At 41.4% G+C, this 23,587-nt stretch overlaps 1 protein-coding gene across 2 annotated transcripts in view; it reads left to right on the top strand.

Annotated features, from left to right (window-relative positions):
- LOC306942726 (RAS guanyl-releasing protein 1-like) overlaps window positions 1-22,456 on the top strand; it is a 30,095-nt gene extending 7,639 nt beyond the window's left edge. The window contains exons 4-18 of one of the 2 annotated variants that reach the window (XM_079528759.1): window positions 1,141-1,239; window positions 3,047-3,116; window positions 3,486-3,617; window positions 4,680-4,830; window positions 5,652-5,825; window positions 8,007-8,123; window positions 9,713-9,988; window positions 13,853-13,930; window positions 14,463-14,567; window positions 14,685-14,794; window positions 15,339-15,483; window positions 16,541-16,577; window positions 17,287-17,418; window positions 18,927-19,276; window positions 20,308-22,456. In XM_079528759.1, the coding sequence (XP_079384885.1) occupies window positions 1,141-1,239; window positions 3,047-3,116; window positions 3,486-3,617; window positions 4,680-4,830; window positions 5,652-5,825; window positions 8,007-8,123; window positions 9,713-9,988; window positions 13,853-13,930; window positions 14,463-14,567; window positions 14,685-14,794; window positions 15,339-15,483; window positions 16,541-16,577; window positions 17,287-17,418; window positions 18,927-19,276; window positions 20,308-20,442 (2,111 nt within the window). In that variant the 3' untranslated portion in view covers window positions 20,443-22,456. Of the gene's footprint in view, window positions 1-1,140; window positions 1,240-3,046; window positions 3,117-3,485; window positions 3,618-4,679; window positions 4,831-5,651; window positions 5,826-8,006; window positions 8,124-9,712; window positions 9,989-13,852; window positions 13,931-14,462; window positions 14,568-14,684; window positions 14,795-15,338; window positions 15,484-16,540; window positions 16,578-17,286; window positions 17,419-18,926; window positions 19,277-20,307 lie in introns of those variants that run through there. The other variant, XM_079528758.1, reaches the window with a different exon arrangement.
- The last annotated feature ends 1,131 nt before the right edge of the window (window positions 22,457-23,587 follow it).

Below are 23,587 nucleotides of genomic sequence, written 5' to 3'. Positions count from 1 at the left end.
TCTGTTTAAGCTACAGTAGTTGGCCCCAGGTGCCACATTTTGAATGTAGTAATGTCCAGCAACTAACTGACTGAAGACAATACATGCTTTCATGGGGAAAAGAGAATCGTGTTCTTAAAGGGTAAGACCACTTTTTTAGAGGTTTGGGTTGTTTTCTTACCTTATTATGGTCAAACTAGTCCAGTCCAGGAGTTATTTCGCTCCATAGTGCAGTTTTACAGAAAATAGCGTTATAAAAATACCAGCCCATTGACTTACATTGTACACTGAAACAGCTCTCAAAATCACTCTTTTAGTTCGTAAACAAACACAAACAAAGTTGTTTCAGACAATATAGAGCAACACCAAAACTCATGTGGTTTTATTTCTTCATAAAAATGGTAACTTCCTGTTGATTTTACTATATGAAGATCTGGATCCGGATCCATGGATCCAGTCCGGGTTTTCTTCTGAATAAAAATGGACAAATCAACAGGAAGTTAACATTTTTATGAAAAAATAAAACCACATGAGTTTTGGTGTTGCTCTATATTGTCTGAAACAACTTTGTTTGTGTTTGTTTACGAACTAAAAGAGTGATTTTGAGAGCTGTTTCAGTGTACAATGTAAGTCAATGGGCTGGTATTTTTATAACGCTATTTTCTGTAAAACTGCACTATGGAGCGAAATAACTCCTGGACTGGACTAGTTTGACCATAATAAGGTAAGAAAACAACCCAAACCTCTAAAAAAGTGGTCTTACCCTTTAATTCTTATGGAGGAAAATCAAGATTTACATTTGAGCAAGAATCGTGTGTGTGTGTGTGTGTGTGTGTGTGTGTGTGTGTGTGTGTGTGTGTGTGTGTGTGTGTGTGTGTGTGTGTGTGTGTGTGTGTGTGTGTGTGTGTGTGTGTGTGTGTGTGTGTGTGTGTGTGTGTGTGTGTGTGTGTGTGTGTGTGTGTGTGTGTGTGTGTGTGTGTGTGTGTGTGTGTGTGTGTGTGTGTGTGTGTGTGTGTGTGTGTGTGATATACTGCAGACTATAGGCAAGTATTGACAGATTAAAAAAGCCTGACCATTGATTGAACTCAAATGTCATCATCGATATATATATATATCATGCTTGTGTAGTATTACATTGAATGTGCATTTTGCTTCTTACAGATAGTGATGGATGTGTTTGTGGGAGCAGCCACCTGATGAACATCACCCTGGCCATGCATCGTCTCCACATGACCTCCAGTGACCTCCTGGATAAACTCACCACTCTATATCTTTCTATATTCTGACTGAAGTATAACTCTCATAAATGTGAGACAGCTGAAACAACAGCACTGATTGGTCCAGCGGTTTGCAAGATTAGTTCTGGACAAACAGACAGACGGACACACAGACCGGTCCTCTTATAGATGGATATTCTCCTGAAGAACCCTGCTGCTAAATCCCCAAATTTGAGGACTGTCCCCAAAAAGTCTACTCAGTCAGTGTCACATAAAACGTGATTGGCAGATTGGCCCTGTGTCCTTGGCTGTGTCCGAGCACGAAAATAGCGTTATAGCGTTTGTTGTTCGTTAAAGTGTTACTGTTGCACAGCCTAACACACACAGGCCAGGGAGGAGGGCTTGTACAGTACAGTACAGTACAGTACAGTACAGTACAGTACAGTACAGTACAGTACAGTACAGTACAGTACAGTACAGTACAGTACAGTACAGTACAGTACAGTACAGTACAGTACAGTACAGTACCACTCACTTCAGACTGCTCTGATTTTTCTTTTGAGACAGACCTTTAGACAGCTATGTGTGTGGCTGTGTCCCTGGGTCTGTCCCTGTGTCCCTGGCTGTGTCCGAGCACAAAAATAGCGTTTGTTCACCACCCAGTACAGTACAGTACTGAATTTTTTTTATTATCTTGTATTGGGGCCCATTCAAAATTCTCTATGCCCAATTGCCCACCCATTAATTCTTCATATTATGTAACTTTATTTTTATACAGGGTTCTGTAATCTAGGTTTTCATTCAAGGGAAGAGCTGTGTCGTCATGAAGCCTATCAGAGGCCACGCGAGAAGCCTTGTTTTTCTTTTCCAGGTGTTTATTACCTCTGGCTCTAACCATTACAACTCCACTTCAGCTACTGCATATAAACACGGGCTCCTCGGTTGCTAAAACAGACCATGCTCAAGAAAGCCCACGGCACACTAAAGAGCATCAGGGGCACCTCTTTCTATTTTTAACTATGCCCGCCCCTCCTCTCATTCTGAGGAGAAGGCCCAAAAGGATCCATCAAATATGGTCAATATGTGGGTTAGGATAGACAAAGGAGGTTAGTAGACAAACAGGAAGCATTTGCAGCCAGTCTGGTTTTGGGACTGCGTAGGCTGCTCTTCTGCTCCCATGACGCAATTAGCCTTTTTGTGTGCATCACTCTGAGGCTGATTCCTGCTAATTGATGTCAGGCCTTTTAAAAAATGTGGTTTCACATAATAAAGAGAGATTTTGTTTTCTATGAATCCACTGGGCTATGTGTTAATGGGAGTAGGGTACAGCATCCTGTAGTAGGTATACACATGAAAACATAATCAAGACTTGGACTACACTAAGGGAATAAATGTATTTTTACACACACACACACACACACACACACACACACACACACACACACACACACACACATTTTAGCACTGTATGCATATTTTATTTTCACTAATACTGCATAATGTTCCACAGTAGAAGGAGCACGGATTGCAGTTGATTGTGTGGAATGATTCATTTCAATGACTCTCTTCACAGTTTCCCAGTGGTGGTTGCTTTCTCCCACAACAACCAAATGTCATTTCAGTTGGGCTTTTTCATTATTTTGGTCCATTTAGTTTCTCGATGATGAGTTGTGTGCACCTGAATGCTGTAGGTTCATGTTGTATTATGTTCAATGTGTATTATCTGCGGTGTGCCGAAACCTGAAACAATGTTTTGAGGATGCTGAATTGTTTCCAACATTACATACCACTTTAAGCATAAAATAAGGTCACAATTTACTCCTCATCCTCAGTAATTTTTCCTTAATGAGTGCTTACATTTAAAACTGCAGTGGACAATGAGCAATCTGCTGAGTGCCAAAGGATATGTCACCTCATCAGGTTAGTATGTGTGTGTGTGTATGTGTGTAAATATACATGAATTCACTTGTGTATACATTCTTTTTGTATTTTTGAGTGGTGCTAGCCACTACTATACATGGCAATGTGTGTCCCTGGCTGGCTGGCTGGGTCTGTCCCTGTGTCCGTCTTACGGAAATAGTGTTTGTTGACCACCAAGTGTCACTGTTGCGCAGTCTAACACTCATGCACGCATGTGCACGCATGTGCACACACACACACACACACACACACACACACACACAGAGGCCAGGGAGCAGGGCATTTTTATTTTTTATGATTTGGTAGATTCAACGGTATCGTAATGATGACGGAATGTTATGTATTATGAAATATGTTGCATCCGTCCAGGTATTGGATCCAGGAGTTTTGGATAATGTTCAGGTTGCACCACACTCTGTCTGATCATCTGGAACAGTTCAGGGAACTGATCAGGGATCAGGGACAGGAGCATCTGTCTCCTCTCTTAGAGACCAAGTGGATGTAAGTACATCTGCACTTCATCTCTGAATACACTGTAATTTAATGACCCCAAAGTGTACATTTGGTTACATTCGTATGTACACAACTGGATAAATTTACAGTGATTTTACTGTGTAGCTGTGCCATTTGGAAGTAGGTACTGTACATCTGCAGTAGATCTCTGAATACGTACAGTGAAATCCAACATTAATTTACCTCTGAAAGTGTAGAAAGCTGATAGAGCACACACACGTTTTCTCTATCATGGACTACATTAACTCTGCTTATGTGAATCTGTTAATTTTTTGCTAATCATACTTTTTCACTTTCAGTGATGCATTATAAATGTATAGCACTTTATTGCCTTATTATTTGACTATGGTGACTCTATTGTCTTGTTCCGCCCACTAATTAATTACATGACCTGTGAGTGTCATGTAACAGCTCTCCAGTTTCAAATGTTAAAAATATTGTCAATACTGTATGTTTACTGAAAGAGGTAGTGCTGAGATTTTTTCCCTCCCTAAAATATGATCATCAGGTAGGCCTACTATGATTATACTAGGAGAAATTTATTTTTTCTTCAAAAAAGTGAACAGAAAGTGTTAAAATTATGTTTTATGTGCCCACACCCACCAGTTCATTAAGTATGCTTGGTTTGACCTGGGCCTCGATTGGGCCTTTTGAGAAAACTAAAATACACAGGGAAGACATATTTTCAATATTCTAACCACACCTGGGGGTCTATTAGAGTAATGTTAACTCCATAGACACATACAAAACTGAAAGTACAAAAATCACAGCACTCCATCTTGAAGCATGCAAGTGTGCGTGTTCTATTCTTCTATAGTTCATGGATTGAAAGCTATAGTAACGTATACGTAGGTGTTTCAGGTTAAGAATGAGTTAAGAAACGTATAGTTGTTCCAGGTTAAGAATGCTCTTTTCATGACAAGAAAACCCTAAAACCATTCATGATTCCACTTTTCTAATAGACCCTGTAAAATTACTTTAATCAGTCTTTTTCCCCCTTTTTTTGTACCACGGTACTTGTTGTAATACGTTTTCTATGTTGTGTTGTAGAAATGAACGGGACTGGTCGTGGAAGGCCAGCCAGAAGATCAAGGCTAATATTAAAAAGAGGAAGGTGTCTCTCCTGTTTGATCACCTGGAGCCTATTGAGTTAGCGGAACATCTCACGTACCTCGAGTTCAAATCGTTCTGCAGAATATCTGTGAGTATGGGCCATCATTGCAACAGGCTGCCTAGCCTAAAATGTACACCGGTTGCCTTTTGTGTCTGCCCAAGTTTTCATGCCATACAGATTGGTTAAAATAACGTTTTATTTATTTCAAATGTATTGCATTGCAGCTTTAAAGGGATAGTTCAGATTTTTTTAACTTAAGTTGTATGAAATACTTGCCATTAATATAGTGGTTGCAACTGTATTAATTGATTGCCCGAGTCCTGTGGTGGGAGTTCTGCTCTGGTTTTGGTGAAATATCAAGTAGTTCCGGTCATTTTGTGGGGGGCACTGGGGGCCACGCAGTAAAAGTAAATTAATCCACAAAACTAACGTCATTTGTATTGTTGACCTATTTCTAAAATATTAGTGCAACTTCTGTTCTTTTTTTACCCCTCTATCACACAGAACTATGTTTTTTGTGTCCATATCACTACGCCCAAAAAATAGTTCCATGTGATAGAGGGGTCAAAGTTGAACGAAAGTCGCGCTAATATTTTAGAAATAGGTCAACAATACAAATTACGTTCGTTTTGTGGATTAATTTACTTTTACTGCGTGGCCCCAGTGCCCCCCACAAAATGACTGGAACTACTTAATATTGACCAAAACCAGAGCAGAACTCCCACCATGGGACTCGGGCAATCAATTAATACAGTTGCAACCACTATATTAATGGCAAGTATTTCATACAACTTAAGTTCAAAAAATCTGAACTATCCCTTTAAGAAATTAGGTATTTCCCCTTGAGCGAAAATGCTTTCCATCAGTTTCCGTGCTGCTATTGATTTCTTGACTGTTCACATGGTTAGTTTGCAGACTATCAGAACTACATACGTAGCTGCTGCATGAAGGACATTCCCACCATGGAACGTTCCATCGCCCTGTGCAACGGGGTCTCCCAGTGGGTCCAGCTGATGGTGCTGAGCAGGCCTACAGCTCAGCTGAGAGCTGAGGTCTTCACCAAGTTTATTCACGTGGCACAGGTATGGTTTAATATAACATACCGTTGACTGTGGGTCTGTTTTTACAACCTCAGTTAAATTAATTCTTCATCGCCTCTAGGTAGATTCAAAAGTCGGGCTCTAAATGCTTCGCTCAACTAGAGACAGATGACAAACTAAGATAGCCTGGGTTCCAGCCTGAATCGCTGCATTCCACAAATCTGTTTAGTCACTCCGCTACTCAGTCTGGCCAGCAGGCAGTAGACTCATATTTCATAATGTCACCTGTTACATGTTGCACCTGTTACAGCTCTGTCCACAATCTGAGAACCCATTGTCAAAAAATAAAGGAAAAACAATGCCCTCTTTTCCTGTCTCGAGAGACTACTCTGTCCATGCTTTTCTCACTCGAGACTCAAGAGTAAAACCTACGGTTAAAAGTAAACACTATTTTGATTCAGTAGTCCACTATGTCGGATTCAGTACTAGTACAAAAAACCTGAAGGCTGTGTGGGGTGAGTTTAGTGAATGATGCGTGCGTTGCAGAGAAGTAGCCGCACCACAGACCAATCAGAAGCCACGTGTGGATTTCACCCGCCTACAGTACCTTGGAGATGGGTACAGTGACAAAACAGATTCACGGAACGCAGCAATTCAGGCTGGAACCCAGGCTATAACTAAGAGGCTTCATTGCTAAAACTGGTTAGTAACAAATTAACAATTTGAGATTAAAAACCAAACAAAAAGCCAGGCATTGGAGGGGCTAGCGCCCCTCAAAAACCTGAGTTGCATGTGTCTTTTGGATGGTCATTCATATTGGGGCAGTGATATGATATTTTCTTTTTGGCTTTTTATATTGTGTGTTCAAGCCACTATCTGGTCATCTCCTGGTGTGTCCGTATGTATTTTTCTTCATTTGTTTTTTACCACTTTTATTTATCACTGGCTTCTATGCGTATTGTTTCCTATAGACAGCGTGATCCCACTCAGAATCTTCAGTGTGGTGTAGTAAATGGAGGTTTTATAATGCATATTCACAGAGGGCTGTTAATGGTTCTCAAGAGCTCAGCGGCTGGCTTTTAGTCCATCAAAGACATTCACTAATAGACAAATGTCTGCTTGGAATATTAACCAGATAACCACTTAGTGTCCCTATCCTTGGGTAAACATTAATGGACTATAGCATATCTACGGTGCAACGCATTGTGAAGCTTGTAGAGCAGCTATTTTCACAGAAGATATACAGTATGTGGTGTAATAGGAGGGGGCCTAGTATAGAGACCTATGGGAAATTAGTTGTCAAGGAATACTATGATACATTTAGGGCCCCACTCCTGGCTGGGTTCTCACGTGAAGTTCTGGTTTTAGAGCACTGGTTCTCAAAGTGGGGCCCGGGGACCCCCTGGTGTCCTTGAAGGTGAACCAGGAGGTCTCCAGCAAAATGAGAAACTGTTTAAACACTTGATGAAGTGAAGTGAAAAATATGTGTTTTTCATAGATTTAGAGCATAACCAATATATTTTTTTTGTCAAAAGACCCAAGTTATTTTCTTCAAACGTCGGTGGGACTCTGTAGTTAACGTTGTTAGCCATACTCTGCTACCAGTGGCAGTAGTGGCATCAAAATATACTTACAGTAGCAAAGTAAAAGTAATCGACTTTTCAGCTATTTTTGAATAGCTGTATAAATGGGGCTTAAATGGTTAATGTACTGTACATGTTTTATAGTAAAACAAGTAGTTATAGTGGAGTAAAAGTATAAAGTATCACAAAAAGGAAACGCTCAAGTGAAGTAAAAGTACCTCAGAATTGTCCAGACCAGTACTTGAGTAAATGTACTCGGCTACTTTACACACTGCTGTTTACAAGTATGAACATCAAACCCCCTAGGAAAGGAAATGAATAGAGAGAACAGAACTGAAGGAGACAGAAAAACACTTGCATAAAACAATGAGATGGAGCGCGGTGACAAGCAGATAGCAACCGCTGAGTGTCTTATGCAACTAAAACTTACGTGAATTATGTAACTACCGATACAGTACCTGGAGAGAGTTTAAGTGTGTGCGTGTGCGTGTGTGTGTGTGTGTGTGTGTGTGTGTGTGTGTGCGCGCGAGCGCATGCTAGCATGTGGAAGAGAAAGGATGGGTGTGATGTGGTAGTGGATTGAAACATGCTCTTCATATCTCTTCATCTATTGTTCATGTAATGTTGATGTGTTCACCAGTGCCTGCACCTTATGCACAACTTTAACACACTAATGGCGGTGGTGGGTGGCCTGTGTCACAGTTCCATCTCCAGACTGAAGGACACCAGCTCACATGTCCCCAATGAGGTCTCCAAGGTATTGAACACACACGTGCCTCTTTATCAAGATCAATATATCATAATATTACATAATGTATAATATATTTTATATTATATATATATATAATACCAATTATGGTATATTACATACCAATATGATATACTAGATTAGAGGCTCGACCCGCCTGCGGCGAGTCTCGCGTCTAACGCCACATGTCTGTCGCAGTGCGATCCGAGTGAGAGAGACACACACACACACACACACACACACACACACACACACACACACACACACACACACACACACACACACACACACACACACACACACACACACACACTTTATCTTTGCCCACTAACCATGTGTTTTACATGCTGGGCAGTGTTGTTGTTTCTCTGAATGTCGTGTGTCCGCTGCCCTGTGTTGTTGTTGTTTCTCAGTGAATGTGGCGTGTCTGCTGTCGCATCACAGAAAGGGAAACCACAGAGCTGGGTTGATACCGCAGTTGGGTGGGGGGGACATGTTGTTATGGAGGCCTGTTGTAATTTGCCAGTAATCGAACAGCCACAGAACATGTTTTGAAAACGCAGAGGTCAAGACCGTGACGTAGCACGGCGACAAAGCACAGGCCTGAATGGCACTTCCTCATACTCCGCATACGTCAGTGTATTTGGGAATTCTCCCAAATGTAATGGATAATATACCAATATAAAGTATATCTCTGCTGTCGGGAAGAAACCACTTAACACCCCGAGCGGCATAAACGGAGTTCTCCGTCCTATCAAATAGTAACGCCCAGTGCTCAGGACGGAGATTAATAAAAGGACGGAGATTTATTGATATCAACACCGATTGCATCGCTCCACAGGCTGGGAGTGTCTGTTGCGCAACATTCAATGTAATTTCTGGTTGGGACGTCATCGAAAATGTTCCCCCCCATTTTAGCGGATGAGACCGAAAATCTTAATCTAAATCATTCCGTCCAATTCTAAGCAAAGATTATGTTTTAGACAGCCCGTCGCTAGTCGCGTTAGAATTAATCATACCTCCCGTTGTCGATCGCCTCGGGAGTGTTTTGGTTAGCTACATCCGGGATAGCGCCTGGTGCGTCACTAAATGTGCGCCGTTGCTGTAAATCGCTGGGCGCTCTGATTTAATGGTCCTAAATACCCCCGGGCGTTTGTGGTGTTGACTCCAAAATCTTATTTCTTTTTAAAGGAAATTAAGAAAAACGTATATATTGAGAACAAAGCAATACTGCCTCATCAAAGTTGGTTTTGTGACTTTGACTGTTTTAGCAGACAGTTTGTGTTCAATAGCACTGATTTATGCAAAAAAAACACTCAAATGGAGTTAGGTGGTTTCCTCCTGACAGCAACAATATTTATAATATATATCATGTTCAATCAGTGTTAGACCATTCCGCAGCATTATAATTACTCACAGTATATTATTAACACAGCCATAGACGTCTTTTCAAATCCAACGCTTCACTGCCAAAGTCGTCTAGACATCCAATGGTCGCCTTGTGGATTTGACTTTCCCTTTTAGTGTGCCTTGGGCAAAAAACATTTGAGAAACCAATGCCAAATACAGTACCATGATATCATACCCCCTCACCACAGGTGCTGAATGAGATGACAGACCTGCTGTCATCCTGTAGGAACTATGACAACTACAGACAGGCTTACAGCAGGTGCGTGGGATTTAAGATCCCCATCCTGGGCGTCCACCTTAAAGACTTGATCTCGGTCAACGAGGCAATGTCCGACTACTTGGACGAGAACAAGGTGAACGTCCAGAAGCTGCAAGCACTCTACAACCACATCAGTGACCTGATTCAACTGCAGCAGATCCCACCTCGGCTGGATGCCAACAAGGACCTGGTGCATCTACTGACGGTAGGCCAAGTGCAACCACCTCTGCTGTTTCATATGGAGCTATACTGTGCACACGGTATAGGCTCTATGGTCCTCATTCACAACGGCGTTTACGCTCATAAAGTGACGTTACGTGAGCGGACAGGCATTTACGTGGATTCCCACATTACGTGGGAATTCATGAACTTGAACGTGAACTTGACGGTGACATTGGTTTGTCGGAAACTCCGCTAAAAGCTGCGCCAGCTCAGAGGGTAGTGTACGGCTTGCGTAGATTTATTCAGAAGGCTTTAGTCTTCATGCTGACTCAATTAAAAGTCCCCAAATCTCAGATAAAATATGTAGGCATGTGTCCAAAACATTGGTCAGCACATAAAAAAACGATAGCTTATATAAAAGCCAAGTATCACTTGTATGCCTAAATGCATGCATTCTAGAGGCAGGTTAGCCTAGAGTCCCATACAGAAACTGCCCCTGCAAGCCCGACACCTTTTTATTTATTTATTAGGATATTTCTAGCATGCGCGATTGCGCTGCTCACTTGACAGCTTTCTACTCGCAGTGCAACGCGTTGTGAGCTTGTAGATCGCCTCTCGCGGACTCGCGCTGCATGTTAAAAAACAAACTCACAATTATAATAAGTAAGAACATACACTTATCTGCATTCTGCACTGTATGAATCCAACGTTGTTTAGTGTAGTAATGCCTGCAGTAGGCCTATTTAAATTGTTTTGTTCTTATGGAGCTCCTTTGAGTCAGTCTGACCGACGGTGTGTGTGTGTGTGTGTGTGTGGGGGGGGGGGGGGGGACAGCAGCATGCTGCCGCTGAACAGTCCAATCTGATTAGCCCTATAAAAAAATATTGCATCAGCGCGTGCAATTCGGCCAGTCATAGTTTTAAGCGAGCTCACCTTAATTAATTATAATATGGGCAACTGTAGCTAGGCTGTAGGCTACTACATTGATCTCATCATGAGATCAATCAAGTTTGGTGCCAAATGTCCCGCGAATCATTTTAATATGACGACATCATGAAATTAACCTGCACTTAGGCTGACAAAGAGGATCTGACAAAGAGGATATAGGCTACCCGCCGTATATGGTTGAAAATGTATATGCCTACGTGTCCATGATCAGAACAAATCCATTCTCCACATGGCATTCAGACAGATGACAGTGAGATGATATTGATCCCCGCATGAATCAATGCAGCTCTGATAAAAAAAAAGTATCTATCTATTTTACCTCTAGGCGAGTGTGCAATTGTTCTTTCTTTTTTTTTATAACCCTGCAGTGCATTCATCAGTAAGGGCTTTTATCATTGCCGAGTTGTAGGCCTAATATAGCATTTGGTCGTGTGGTGAACAGTAGCCTACAAATTAACTTCTTTCTCATTATGTGAAAGTAACTGTAACATCAGTTAACTTATTAACGTTCTGACATTTAACAAGGAGTGAAGCAATGCGTGCCAAGTTGGCAAGTTTCGTTTATAATTATATACATATAACTCGCGCTGTTTGCTTGAAGATCTGTCCGTGCAGAGACCCGCCTGTCAAAATTAACTGCTCTACAAGCTCATCGCGGCTGTTGTATATAATTTAAAACTTGGGAATCCTCTGTGCAGTCTATGATGACGTATTTCGATATTTCCTGTTGCCTTTTAATGGTCGTGGATGTTCCGTCAAACCAGGCGACACCAGGCGAATCGCTTGGAAAAAATGCGGAAAGGATACACTCGGCGATACGCACAAATGAAGTGATTACACCTGGTTCCCTGAATAACACGGGACTTAACCGTAGCGTGATCGGACGGATTTTCCGCTATCTATACGCATGACCTATATGCGCATGATATATATTTCTTTTTGCAAAAAAAACAAACAAAGCAGGCACTGTATTGTTTTTAATGACCAAAATAAATAAACTCTACTCTAAACTCTACTACCTTTACGCTTCCATTACACTGTGGCGTATTTCTCCTTTGTGAATGAGGACCTATGACTTTAGTTCCCTTTCCCAGAAGGTGTCGTTCCCATATCCTGTACCGGGTCAGTATCTCATAACTTAATTTGATTGGCTCAGCGTGGCAGATTTGTACCGGAAACGCATACGAAGGTGTCTTCTGTTTCTAGTTCAAATCTGTATACACGCATCCAAACCTGTGTGCCATCTGCTTCAATAATAACATTGATATTATCTATTCTGGGGGGAAGAAATAGCAGATCTATAGAAGTTCACAGCAAAACAACGTGGAGTATTTTCAGCAAAGGGATTTGTTGTTGAGGGAAAAAGGTTGCAGACTTATTTGGTGTTGAGGGAAAAAAGTAGCAGACTAATAAAATAAGTAAATTTAGATGGATTTAGCTCTATAAAATACAAGCCCACACATCAAGTGTGTAGGTGTGCATGATGAGTAAGCCGACTGTGTGTGCTTGTGTGCCGAGGGTGTGCTTCGATGAGCGAGTGGGTGACTGTTGAGTGTGAGAGAGTGCATACCTGTATTTCTGTGGTAGTGGTATGGCTTTCTCACTGTAGCTACATTCCATTAAATGGTCTCTTGTAGTGCATGAAGGATAAGTTCAATGCTTTCTGCTAGTTTCAGATGATCTATGCTCTAGCATGTTTAACCTTTCTTTATACCGTGTTCAGTGGTCACTCATAATACTTCATTCTGATTGGCCGGAGGGTGAGAAATACTGTGTATTCAGAATTAATGTGACTGTAGGTCGCAGATTATAATCTATGAAAAAACTAAAACCTATGGAAAAACCTGTCAGTGACTCCATCACGCTCCATATATGGCCGTCTCCATTATGAAGATCACGACACGGACCTCATCAAACCCTGGATAGCCATACATGGAGAAGACCGGATCATCACCTAGATCTGCATATATGGAGCCGGCCAGTAATCTGACCTCAAACCCTTAGATCTCCATATATGGAGCTGACCTGTGATATGTTGATCCAACCCCACCCGTCCTTCCACTTCGATGTCTCCCTTTTGACTGATGCCTGTCCATTCAAATTCTAGACAGGCCTGCCCCAGAGTTATTAGTGCAGCCGTGCCCGGCAGCCGATAAACTAGAGTTCTCAACAGGCCCGAAAATTAAGGATCTGGGTCCTCATCAAACCCTGTACACTCAAGACACTGCCCCCGCAGCCACCCTTAGCTCTCCATATATGGAGCTGACCTGTTCTGACATTCCATATGTTGATCTGACCTCATCAAACCCTGTACACTCAACACGCTCCATATATGGCCAAACCTCATCAAACCCTGTACACAAGACACTGCCACCCTTAGATCTCCATACAGGTATATGGAGCTGACCTGTTCTGACATTCCATATGTTGATCTGACCTCATCAAACCCTGTATACTCAAGACACACTCCATACTGTATATGGCCAGTACAGAATTCATTCCATTATGTTGATCTGACCCCCCATGCCAAAGTCTGCCGTAAAGGGCGAGGTCGCTTCTCACCCTCACTCAGTGCGTGCCGTGCGGTAAAACAAGAAAAGACTGACCTGAATCACTAGACTAGACTGTGTGTTTGAGAGATATACAGGGAGAGAGAGACGGGGAGAAAGGGAAGGGGGCCAATAAGTGTATACACAGTAAGCTACAATGGCAGATTTGTGAGAGTATGAGCAACACAGTGCTTGTGTGATCAGAATTGCGTTGCAACTTGTTACTTGCGATTGGACAAGTTGAATCCCTTGCAACACAATCAGCCCGCATGCACCAACCTGCAATGCGGCAATTCAGACCACTGTGATTTTTGTCTGAATCGTTCTGCAATGGTTTCTTCACGTTGCAAATCACTGGTGTGAACTACTGTAGGCTTTACATATTAAACTGTCTGTACCCTTCCCCACAGCTCTCGTTGGACCTATACTATACGGAGGATGAGATCTATGAGCTGTCTTATGTCAGGGAGCCCAAGAACTCCAAAGCAGTGAGTGACAGAGCTGACTATTACATATTTTTGAGTGGTGCAACCACTCTTATAGACAGCTATGTGTGTGGCTGTGTCCCTGGGTCTGTCCCTGTGTCGCTGGCTGTGTCCGAGCACGGAAATAGCGTTTGTTCACCACCAAGTGTCACTGTTGCACAGCCTAACACACAGACACACACAGGCCAGGGAGGAGGGCTAGTACAGTACAGTAGTACAGTACAGTACAGCACAAGTACAGTACAGTACAGCACCACTCACTTCAGGCGGGTCTGATTTTTCATTCTACCATACCTTTAAGCTTTGATCATAATTTTCTGAAATATGTGAATATGGATTCTATTTGGCATTTAAAAGACTTTAAAAGAATGGAATGGTAATTCCTCACAGGTCTTTTACATTTAAGTGCAGACTGCATTATTAATGTAGTAACTTATAAATGGATCTAGTCTAATAGAATCTTGGGAGCTTATCTAATGTCACATTTTATCGACCGTCGTGATGCTGCTTTAGTGATTGTTTGATTTTCTATCAGCCAGCCACCCCCTCTAGACCTCCAGTGGTTGTGGACTGGGCATCTGGAGTGGCCCCCAAACCAGACCCCAGAACTATCAGCAAGCATGTGCAAAGAATGGTGGACGTGAGTGTCACATTATTACCGTACATGTAGCTTAGTGTTGCTCATAATATGTACTGTAAATGTTTTTCAACTATTATAAAAGTCTGATGCATTTTCTCCTCTCATTGTAATTCACAGTCTGTGTTCAAGAACTATGACCATGATGAAAATGGATTCATTTCTCAAGAGGACTTTGAGAAAATTGCTGCTAGCTTTCCTTTCTCTTCCTGTGTCATGGACAAAGAAAGGTGAGTGGAGAGTCTGCTATTAATTTCGGTTTGTTATTTGACAGGTCATGTACCACACGATTATACTTTGTTGTATGACATGTCGCACGGAAGAAAATAGACCACCGCCGTGCAACAGCAGTGCAAAGTATAAACTAGGCTTTCTTCAAAAACTTTTGTCGAAAGGGAACAAAAGTGGAATCTTTAGCATTGACTGTAGCAGCAGGACAAATAGAGCAGAACTCGCAGTGGTCAATCATCACGCTCGGCCCTGTCACTGCATCATCAATTATTCTCTCTTGAAAGCCCCATCTGAAATGAGATTGAATTAAGTGAAGATTATGTCTTCTGTCTAAATGAACATTTAATATTATATCAGAGCTACAGTGCAGCTCATGTTAAAGAGGTATGTATATTATACTGTGAATTGACAGAAGTATAGAGCATAGAATGGATTTCAAATAACATGGTATCACTCTCAAAGTCAGATTAATAGACTCTTTTTTTTTTTACAGTGTATTAAATTGCTGACTGATGTATGTACCTATGTACTGTGTTTGTACAGGGACGGTCTCATCAGTAGAAATGAGATCACAGCCTATTTCATGCGGGTGAGCATCATCTGCTCCAAGTTAGGTCTGGGCTTTGTCCACAACTTCCAAGAGACCACTTACATGAAGCCCACCTTCTGCGACAACTGTTCCGGATTTGTAAGTTTTTATACAGAATCCATAGTGCTAATGTGAAAGAAATATACCTGTAAATGATTTTCGTACTTATATGGGGCAGCTCGGTCATAAAATATTTGTTACTCCGAGTCTGAATCTATTAGAGCTGCTTTGACACTAGTCGTGATGCAATTGTTTGGAGCGAAGCGATTCAATCAATCTAAAGACGTGACATAACAAATATTTAGTTTTTTTTTCTCCCAGAGCTCAACTCAAGCAATTTTTGCTTAAGGGAACAGAGTGACAGACAGCCAGTGTGTGGGCTGTGGGGGGAAATATCGCTTCAAGTGAAAAGGTTTCATCCGGTGTCAATGCAACCGATGTTTCACTGAAATAACTACACTGAATTATTCAAGCAACATGCTCATGTTGATCTCGTCCGGTGTGATCGCACCTTTAGACTGTGGTTACACTGGACAGCTCCCAGGTGTGAATGTGTGTACAGTAACTACGGTATATAAGTGTGAAGCTGGTTGTTGCTGAGTGCTCAGCGAACCTACACCGGATTAATGTAGGCTCTACTGGAGGCTCTACTCTATTGGTGGTGTGATTATTGTCTGGTTTAACACCACTTTCCAGTAACCAAATTAAAGAAGCTGCTGTACATGCCTGTTCAATCTGTGTCCAAAGTATCATATTCATAAATGCTGGGGGAGACTCACCATAATAATAATGATACACTTTTCATACATAAATGCAGCTCAAAGGGCAGAACATAAAAATAGCAATAAAACACAAGCAGCAATTAAAACAGTAAAACAATGGTAAAGAACATAAGAAATAGGCTTGAATATAATATATTTCCTGTTTCTGTACCACACTGAACCACATACTGTACCTTAAGTCAGAGATACTCTTGCTTTCATTTACAGTATATTGAATCCACTTTGTTTTCAATGCACTCTTAAGCTGTAAATCATACATGGAATAAATGTACAGTAGATAGACATCAAATTTGGAATGCCAGCTCATCACATGTCTATTGTACATTGTTCTGTTATCTTCATACAAATGTTTTTCTTCCTCTTTTCCTTCACAGTTATGGGGTGTCATTAAACAAGGCTACAGATGCAAAGGTGATGTTCTCATTGCTGTCTAGTTTGTTAATAGAGAGACATAAGAGATTTACATCGTTGTACTTGTGGTATTTTGTGGCATGTTATAAACACATTTGGCTTGATGAATATTGTATTTAGTTGCCAGAGTTGGTTAGTAGCTTTTGCAGTCTAGTCACCACTTTTAACCTGGCGTCGCTGGCCTAGCTGTCATTATAGACATTTCAAAAATGTACATGAATTTGATCTACAAGCTCACAAAGTTCCATGAAGCTTATAGATCCTCTATTTGCGCTATTACAGAACATGTTTGAAAGTATAAAATAGGGCTTTAGTGTTAAGAGTATTTTCAGGAACGCTACTGACAGTCACAGCTATTTGTTGAGAGCAGGTACAGTGGAGCAATCTTAAAATGTTGTAGTTTGAGGTTTTCTGTGTTGCAGACTATTACCTGTACTCTGCAGCACTCCACAACGAATGTGGAGTGTGCAGTCAGAACCACAAAACCACTTTTCCCCCTTCTTCTTTTGCCTTGTCTATTAACTCAAAGAGAGCAACACATAGTTTATATGTCAATGAGCATGGCATTGCACTTGCAGAATGCACAGCATTAAAGAAAGGAAGGCTTACGTCATGTAGACTTGTAGGGCATTGAGTGTCAACTGTGGTGGAACTGAACTAAATGACTAGTTCCTGCTCTAACATGTTTGCATTGTTTGGGCCTGTTTAGACTGTGGAATGAACTGCCACAAGCTGTGCAAGGATCAGGTTGCATTTGAATGTAAGAAGAACGGCAAAGGGACGGGCCTCACCGACAGTCCAACCCCAAACTCTACACCTGTCAACATGGGCATCTCGGAAGGTTGGTGGAGTAGAGTACCCAAAACACACATACCCACATTTGCGTGCACACCGTTGAATGTACACACTTGCATACAATGATGTGTAATAACAGCACACACCTTTGTTGACCCGTAAATATAACCACTAAGTTGGATTGAGTCTGTCTAAGTAACAGTGCCATCTTGTGACTCAGGAAGAGTAAGACAATGTGTTTGCACTCGGCCCTTCGTGCTGCCACAATGCCATTGCATGCAATCACCAATCTTACACAATGTGCACAAACACACAAAAATCACAACAGATTGCAAGAGGAAAACTACAGGGAGCATGGGGCTCAATGACAATTCCTCTCCAGCTGTCATAAGGAACCTTTTCACTTAACAGTGCTGACTTCGAAAGTGCTTTCAGTAACTACATGGTAGTCTCAGTGGTAAAGAATATAACTACTGTTGTACATTTGCTGCTTACGACTCTTTAATTGTATAGTATGGTCAGGACATGTATGCACAGACAAGTTTGAGGCAATTCCATTGTCTCAACTCGACTTTGGCCTCTTTGATTCTTTGAATGTGCCAATCACAAGAGGTGTAAATGCAACAGAACTGAAGGAAGTTGGCTCCACTGGGTTCACCTTCCTTCCATTACTTACCGGCGGGGTGATATATGTAAAAATCACACTTGTGTGAAATGAGGGGTGCTCTTATCATACATCATCATACTTAAGCCAATCAAATCATCACATTCCGTGCTACAAACACATTCCATGCTCAAACACACCTACACAAAGCTGTGCATAGGAGGGGCTAGCGCCCCTCAAAAAGGAAGTAGGAATAGCTAAATCATGATTAACTTACGATACGATACAACTTTATTGTCAGCTTTCACTGAAATTTGCTTTGCGTCCATGACGTCACCGTTCAAGATACAGACAGGACATACACAATACATTTACACAAGGTACATTACAGGACACACATCACAGAAGCAGACAGGAACAAGAACAATAGAACATATCCTCTTGGTTTACCGATTTTGGTTTAAAAGCAGAACAGACTGGTGTACAAAAGAGTTCTTTAGCCTGTTTTTCTTATATTTTGGGACTCTAAACCACCTCATGGAGGGCAACAGTTGATATTCATCATTTAAAACATGTAAGGGGTCAGAGGAGATGCTCTTCGCCAGTCTAAGCATGCTATTGATCTGGGCTTCTTTAAAGGAACGTAACACAACCTCGACTGGCCTACCTACAATTTTAGCGCAGATCTTAATTTGGCTATACAGTTTGTTCTTATATACCATTGATAGGCTGTTGAACCAGGCCGTAAAGACTTAATGTATTGAATGTTTTTGTTATTGCAAGACTATGTTTTTTTATTGTGTGGTGTTATATGTATTGTTATGTATGTAGTGTATGTTGTGGACCCCAGGAAGAGTAGCTGTTACTTTGGTGGCTGCTAATATGGGGATCCAAATGAATAAAGCTAAATAGCTACCCATACAGTATGTGACTTCCTGTTGGTTTTCCAGGTTCAGAGGAAGGTCCTTTCACCTACCCACCACAAGAATGCAAGGACTGGAGCCCAGAGTCCCCAGCTCCCTCCCATCTGAAGCAGCCACCTCAGCTGCAAAGGGCCCTGAGGGTCCACAGTGGCACGCAGACTGATGGACCCTATATGCCCAACACAACCCCCGACTCCAGTTGCCCACAGCCTTCTCTCCTGGTCCCACCTGCAACTCCCACCCTCACCCCATGCCCTAGTCCGGTGCCACAACGAAAGCAGCGTCACTGTGCCAAGTGGGAGAACCGAGCCTCCACTGTGCAAAATCCCAAGGGAGCAGAGGAGGAGAACAAGCCCAGCTACGAAGCTCTGGAGATGGTGAGGATCACAACATTTTGGGTCGACATTCCATCACACCTTTCAGGTGGATAAGTCATTGATTTTGTTCTACAGGGCTTTCATAGAATCTGTTAATTCCTACCACAGGGTTGTGAATGGGGCTAGCAAGATTGTGGGGGTACAATTCAGCTGTCTGAGTCCTATATATGACAAGCAGGTTCATCCATTAGAGCAGACTGCTCTCATCCCCTAAATCTTGAATACAGGCTAGACGGTTAGAGGCCCCTGCAACTAGAACCAACTTCTCATTTATACCTACTTCCTACTTATACCTACTTCCATTCAATGATGGAAGCAGGATGAAGTAGCTGTTCAGTTGTAGGGGACAGTTGGAGTTCAGTTGGAGTGGTTGTTCAGTTGTAAGAGACAGTGAACACCATCTGGGAGGATGGTAATGATGAGCTGATGTTTTGTCGTGGTCTGCTGACTACGATTATGAAGGTGGTTGTCATTGCCTTACTGCTGGCAACACTTAAACTTATTATCTGGATCTTGTGACGATGTCTACAGTATGTCTATGTTCTTGTTTATGTATGTTTAATGTGTTTTATAGTTTTCATGATCTGCTGTAGCATAAGCAATAGCACATGAGTGGGACTGGCGACTGGACTGCTGTTATACTGTATATCACTGTAAATTCAGCATAAGGCCTGTGGTCTTAATCGCAGCCATGCCGACATACAGATAACAAGTGATACTGTACATTCCAGTAACAAGTTGCAGCACTGTTATACTGTGTGTCAGCAGTCAGCACATCTTGTCCAGTTAAGCTTGACCAGTTATAAACTAACCATTTATTATGGTTAGTTTATAGTTAGATTATAGCTCGGGTGTTCATGGCATGATTTAGCATGATGATTATGATATGACCCTAGGCCCTAGGGCAGTGTTTTCAGTTATCATCCTCTCTGTCCTTTTATTATTCCCCTCAGACAGAGCACATTAAGGCTGTGTACGGTATGTGATAAAGATATACAACACAGTACTGATGAAACCTGTCATTTCTTCAGGATGTCCAGAAGCTCGAGAAAGCTAATGAGATGCTGCGCCGGAAACTGAAGGAAGCGGATCGAGAGGTTGAGATTCTAAAGACTCTTCTGAAGAGACACGCTCTCCACCCTGTAGAGGAAGACTCGTCCTCTTAGCCACACAAGACACTGACACTGACCGTATGTGGCGGAATCCTAGGTGATTGTGGATCCCATGTGCGTTCCAGTTCCTTTTCATGATGATTTTTTTCTTTTTTTTAAATCAGAATGTCTGCTTTATTTCTGATAGTGACAGTGAGAGAGATGAGGAAAGGTGGGAGAGGATAACATGCAGCAAACAGCATCAGGTCGGATTCAATCCCAGTCCTGCTGCAGTTAAGGTCTATAACCTTATTTATGTGGTATGTGCTCTTACCAGGTGATCCATCGGGGCACCCCGACATTACAGACACCTTGCATATAAAGTGGGAAGAATGCCTACAGCTAATCAGAAAGACAATCAGTATTCTATCAATAAGGCATTCATAAGAAACTATGTGAAGTAGCTTTTCTAGGGTGTGTGTGTGGGGGCTTCTTGAGAGTAACTAGAGGTTACATAAAACATGTATTGTGTCCCAAATAGTCAGTTAGCTATTAATCCAGATGGATACTGGATTAAGTAAAAAAAGAAAAGTATAAAATGTTAGTGTGAAAGTCAAATGTGAAACAAGCCTACACATTGAAGTAAAATGTGGTATGTGAAGTACATCATTTTATGTAGAGTGATTGTCAAATAATCTTTCTATTGTATACACAGTATATACAGTTGGAGGCCATCGATATTGTCCTTTTCTTTTTGCTGAGGTTTGCGTGATCTGCGCAAAAGGACAGTTAACCCATTTGGGACGGGAACCCCTTTTGGTGTTTTAAACATTGTTATAATTTAGCTATTGAAAAATAGCAGATCTACAAGCTCATAGCGCGCCACCGAGTGGCGCGCTACGAGCTTGTAGGTCTGCTATTTTTGAAAAATCGTGAAAATATTTATTTCAGAAAACTGGAGGATTTAGAAGGATTTTTAAAAAATTTGAGGTCAGGCCTAAATGGGTCAAATGATGAGGGACAATATCGGTGGCACCCAACTGTAGTACAGTGAGTAAAAATGTCATCAATGTACGAATTACTAATTTAGTACCTATCTTTTCATACAGTAGTAGAACAGACTCGTGTGTAATCAACTTGGAAGTATGTGAACTACGGTGGTTATAGTATTTATAGTGATGCACGATATAATCGGTAGCATATCGAAATCGGCCATAAAAATGCCATATCGGATCGGTCGGAAAATAATCCTGACTATTTTCACGGATATTGATGACGCAATAATAATGTGACCGTCAATGGCTCTGTGGCTTTTGTTTTGTGTATTTCTAATGTTTGAAGGCAGCATAATCCGTATAATGTCAGAATCGGTATCGGCAGATATGACCCTGCAAATAATCGGAGATCGTATATCGGTCAAAATGTCAGAATCGTACACCCCTAGTATTTTAGTATGAAGAGACAGTAGAACGTGCTACTGTAGCACTTGATCCCTCTTAAAGTATTGAATCGCTGCAAAATGGACAGTTTTAAGTACAAATTTAAAGTGAATTATTGTCATGTTAACTGCTGCAATTAATGCATTTGCTCTAAACTAGATTTTCCACATGCTAACGTGAAAATTGGTTGTACAAATCAATCTGTCAAGGACTGAAAACAGGAATGTCAACATCAGAAGTATAGCATTTGACATTAATATGCACACAATAGAGTACTGCAGCAGAGTACAAATTTCAGAAAAACACTTGTTATTGTTTTATTATTTTGAGGGTGACAAGCACTCAAATTTGTGTACCACCAGAATGAGAGGTGAACAGTGTTACTCTGTATCACAGTAACATGTGACATTTACACCCATGTGAAAGATACTTGTACTTCTGTTAATATTTATTGTCTAAACACTACACATTTGTATTTGATATAAGAAATAATGACAGTTCATTTTATATACTGGTACTTGCATCCGATTATGTGTAGTTCTTGCCATTCTCCTCTTCTTTTTTAAGCTATGCCTTTTTGATAACTGTGGTAAGCAAACCTAACATTAATGGTGTGTGTGCGTGTGCGTGTGCGTGCGTGTGCGTGCGTGCGTGCGTGTGTGTGTGTGTGTGTGTGTGTGTGTGTGTGTGTGTGTGTGTGTGTGTGTGTGTGTGTGTGTGTGTGTGTGTGTGTGTGTGTGTGTGTGTGTGTGTGTGTGTGTGTGTGTGTGTGTGTGTGTGTGTGTGTGTGTGTGTGTGTGTGTGTGTGTGTGTGTGTGTGTGCTATACGCCATACGCCAGTAGCCTATATTGTTGTGCCATACAGTTACCTAGAAGAGCATTCTTTCTCTCAGTATTGTTTGTTACAATAAAGTAATCTAATAGTCACCTGTAATACTCTACATATCCAACAGGGGTCCTTCAAGCCTCAGAAGCTCCCTTCTCCAGTATCTCAGTTTTGGATGCCTAATTTCTGCTTCCATTTTCAAATGTGTTTACCATGTGTTTTTCAAAGTGGCTATTTAAAAGAATGATATTTTGAGTTAGAGAACAGTGTTGTTTAATGTCTAGACCATTTTTTTCTGTCTAATTATTTTTGGCTTAAAAATTTCAACAAACAAACAAACTGCCAATACCTCTAAAAAACAAAAGCATGTGAAGTCTGCATCTAACAACACAAGTTTTCATTATGCAACAGTGTGAAATCTCAAGTCCTCTTGCCAAACGCCTACATCTCTTGGGCATTATTCCAGGTTATGCCACCCCGTCAAAAGACTGCAGAATCCAGATCCACAATGACTGTTTTCCTGTAGATAACGAGACGGCATCCGTCTGCTGTGGGATGGGCAGAGATTGGAGGTAGATAATGATCATCTTGTTTCCTGTAGCACTAGAGACTGAGCTACACAACTTGTAGATGTTTTACACTGCAGTAAAATACATGCATTGCTATTGTGAAAATTAACAAGAACACCCCCCCCCCCCCCCCCCCTGCTGAGATTGTTCTCATCCTCAGATGGAGAATGCTCATTTGATTGAATGTATGTCTTGTACTTTTGTATGCATGTATAATGGATCATGTTCAAATGTATTGCCACATCACAAGTATAAAATAGTGGGTACATGTATTTGTTCTGATAAGAAGGCACAATGCACAGATGCACAATACATGTCAGAGTTACATAGTCAAAAATACATAAGTTGCATGATAAAAATAGAAATAAATGAGACGGAAAAGCTTG

Source organism: Electrona antarctica (genome assembly GCF_951216825.1).
Source record: "Electrona antarctica genome assembly, chromosome: 18".
Classification (NCBI taxonomy): domain Eukaryota; kingdom Metazoa; phylum Chordata; class Actinopteri; order Myctophiformes; family Myctophidae; genus Electrona; species Electrona antarctica.
The sequence above is the reverse complement of the archived record's forward strand: the minus strand, read 5'-3'. Positions and strand labels throughout refer to the sequence as shown.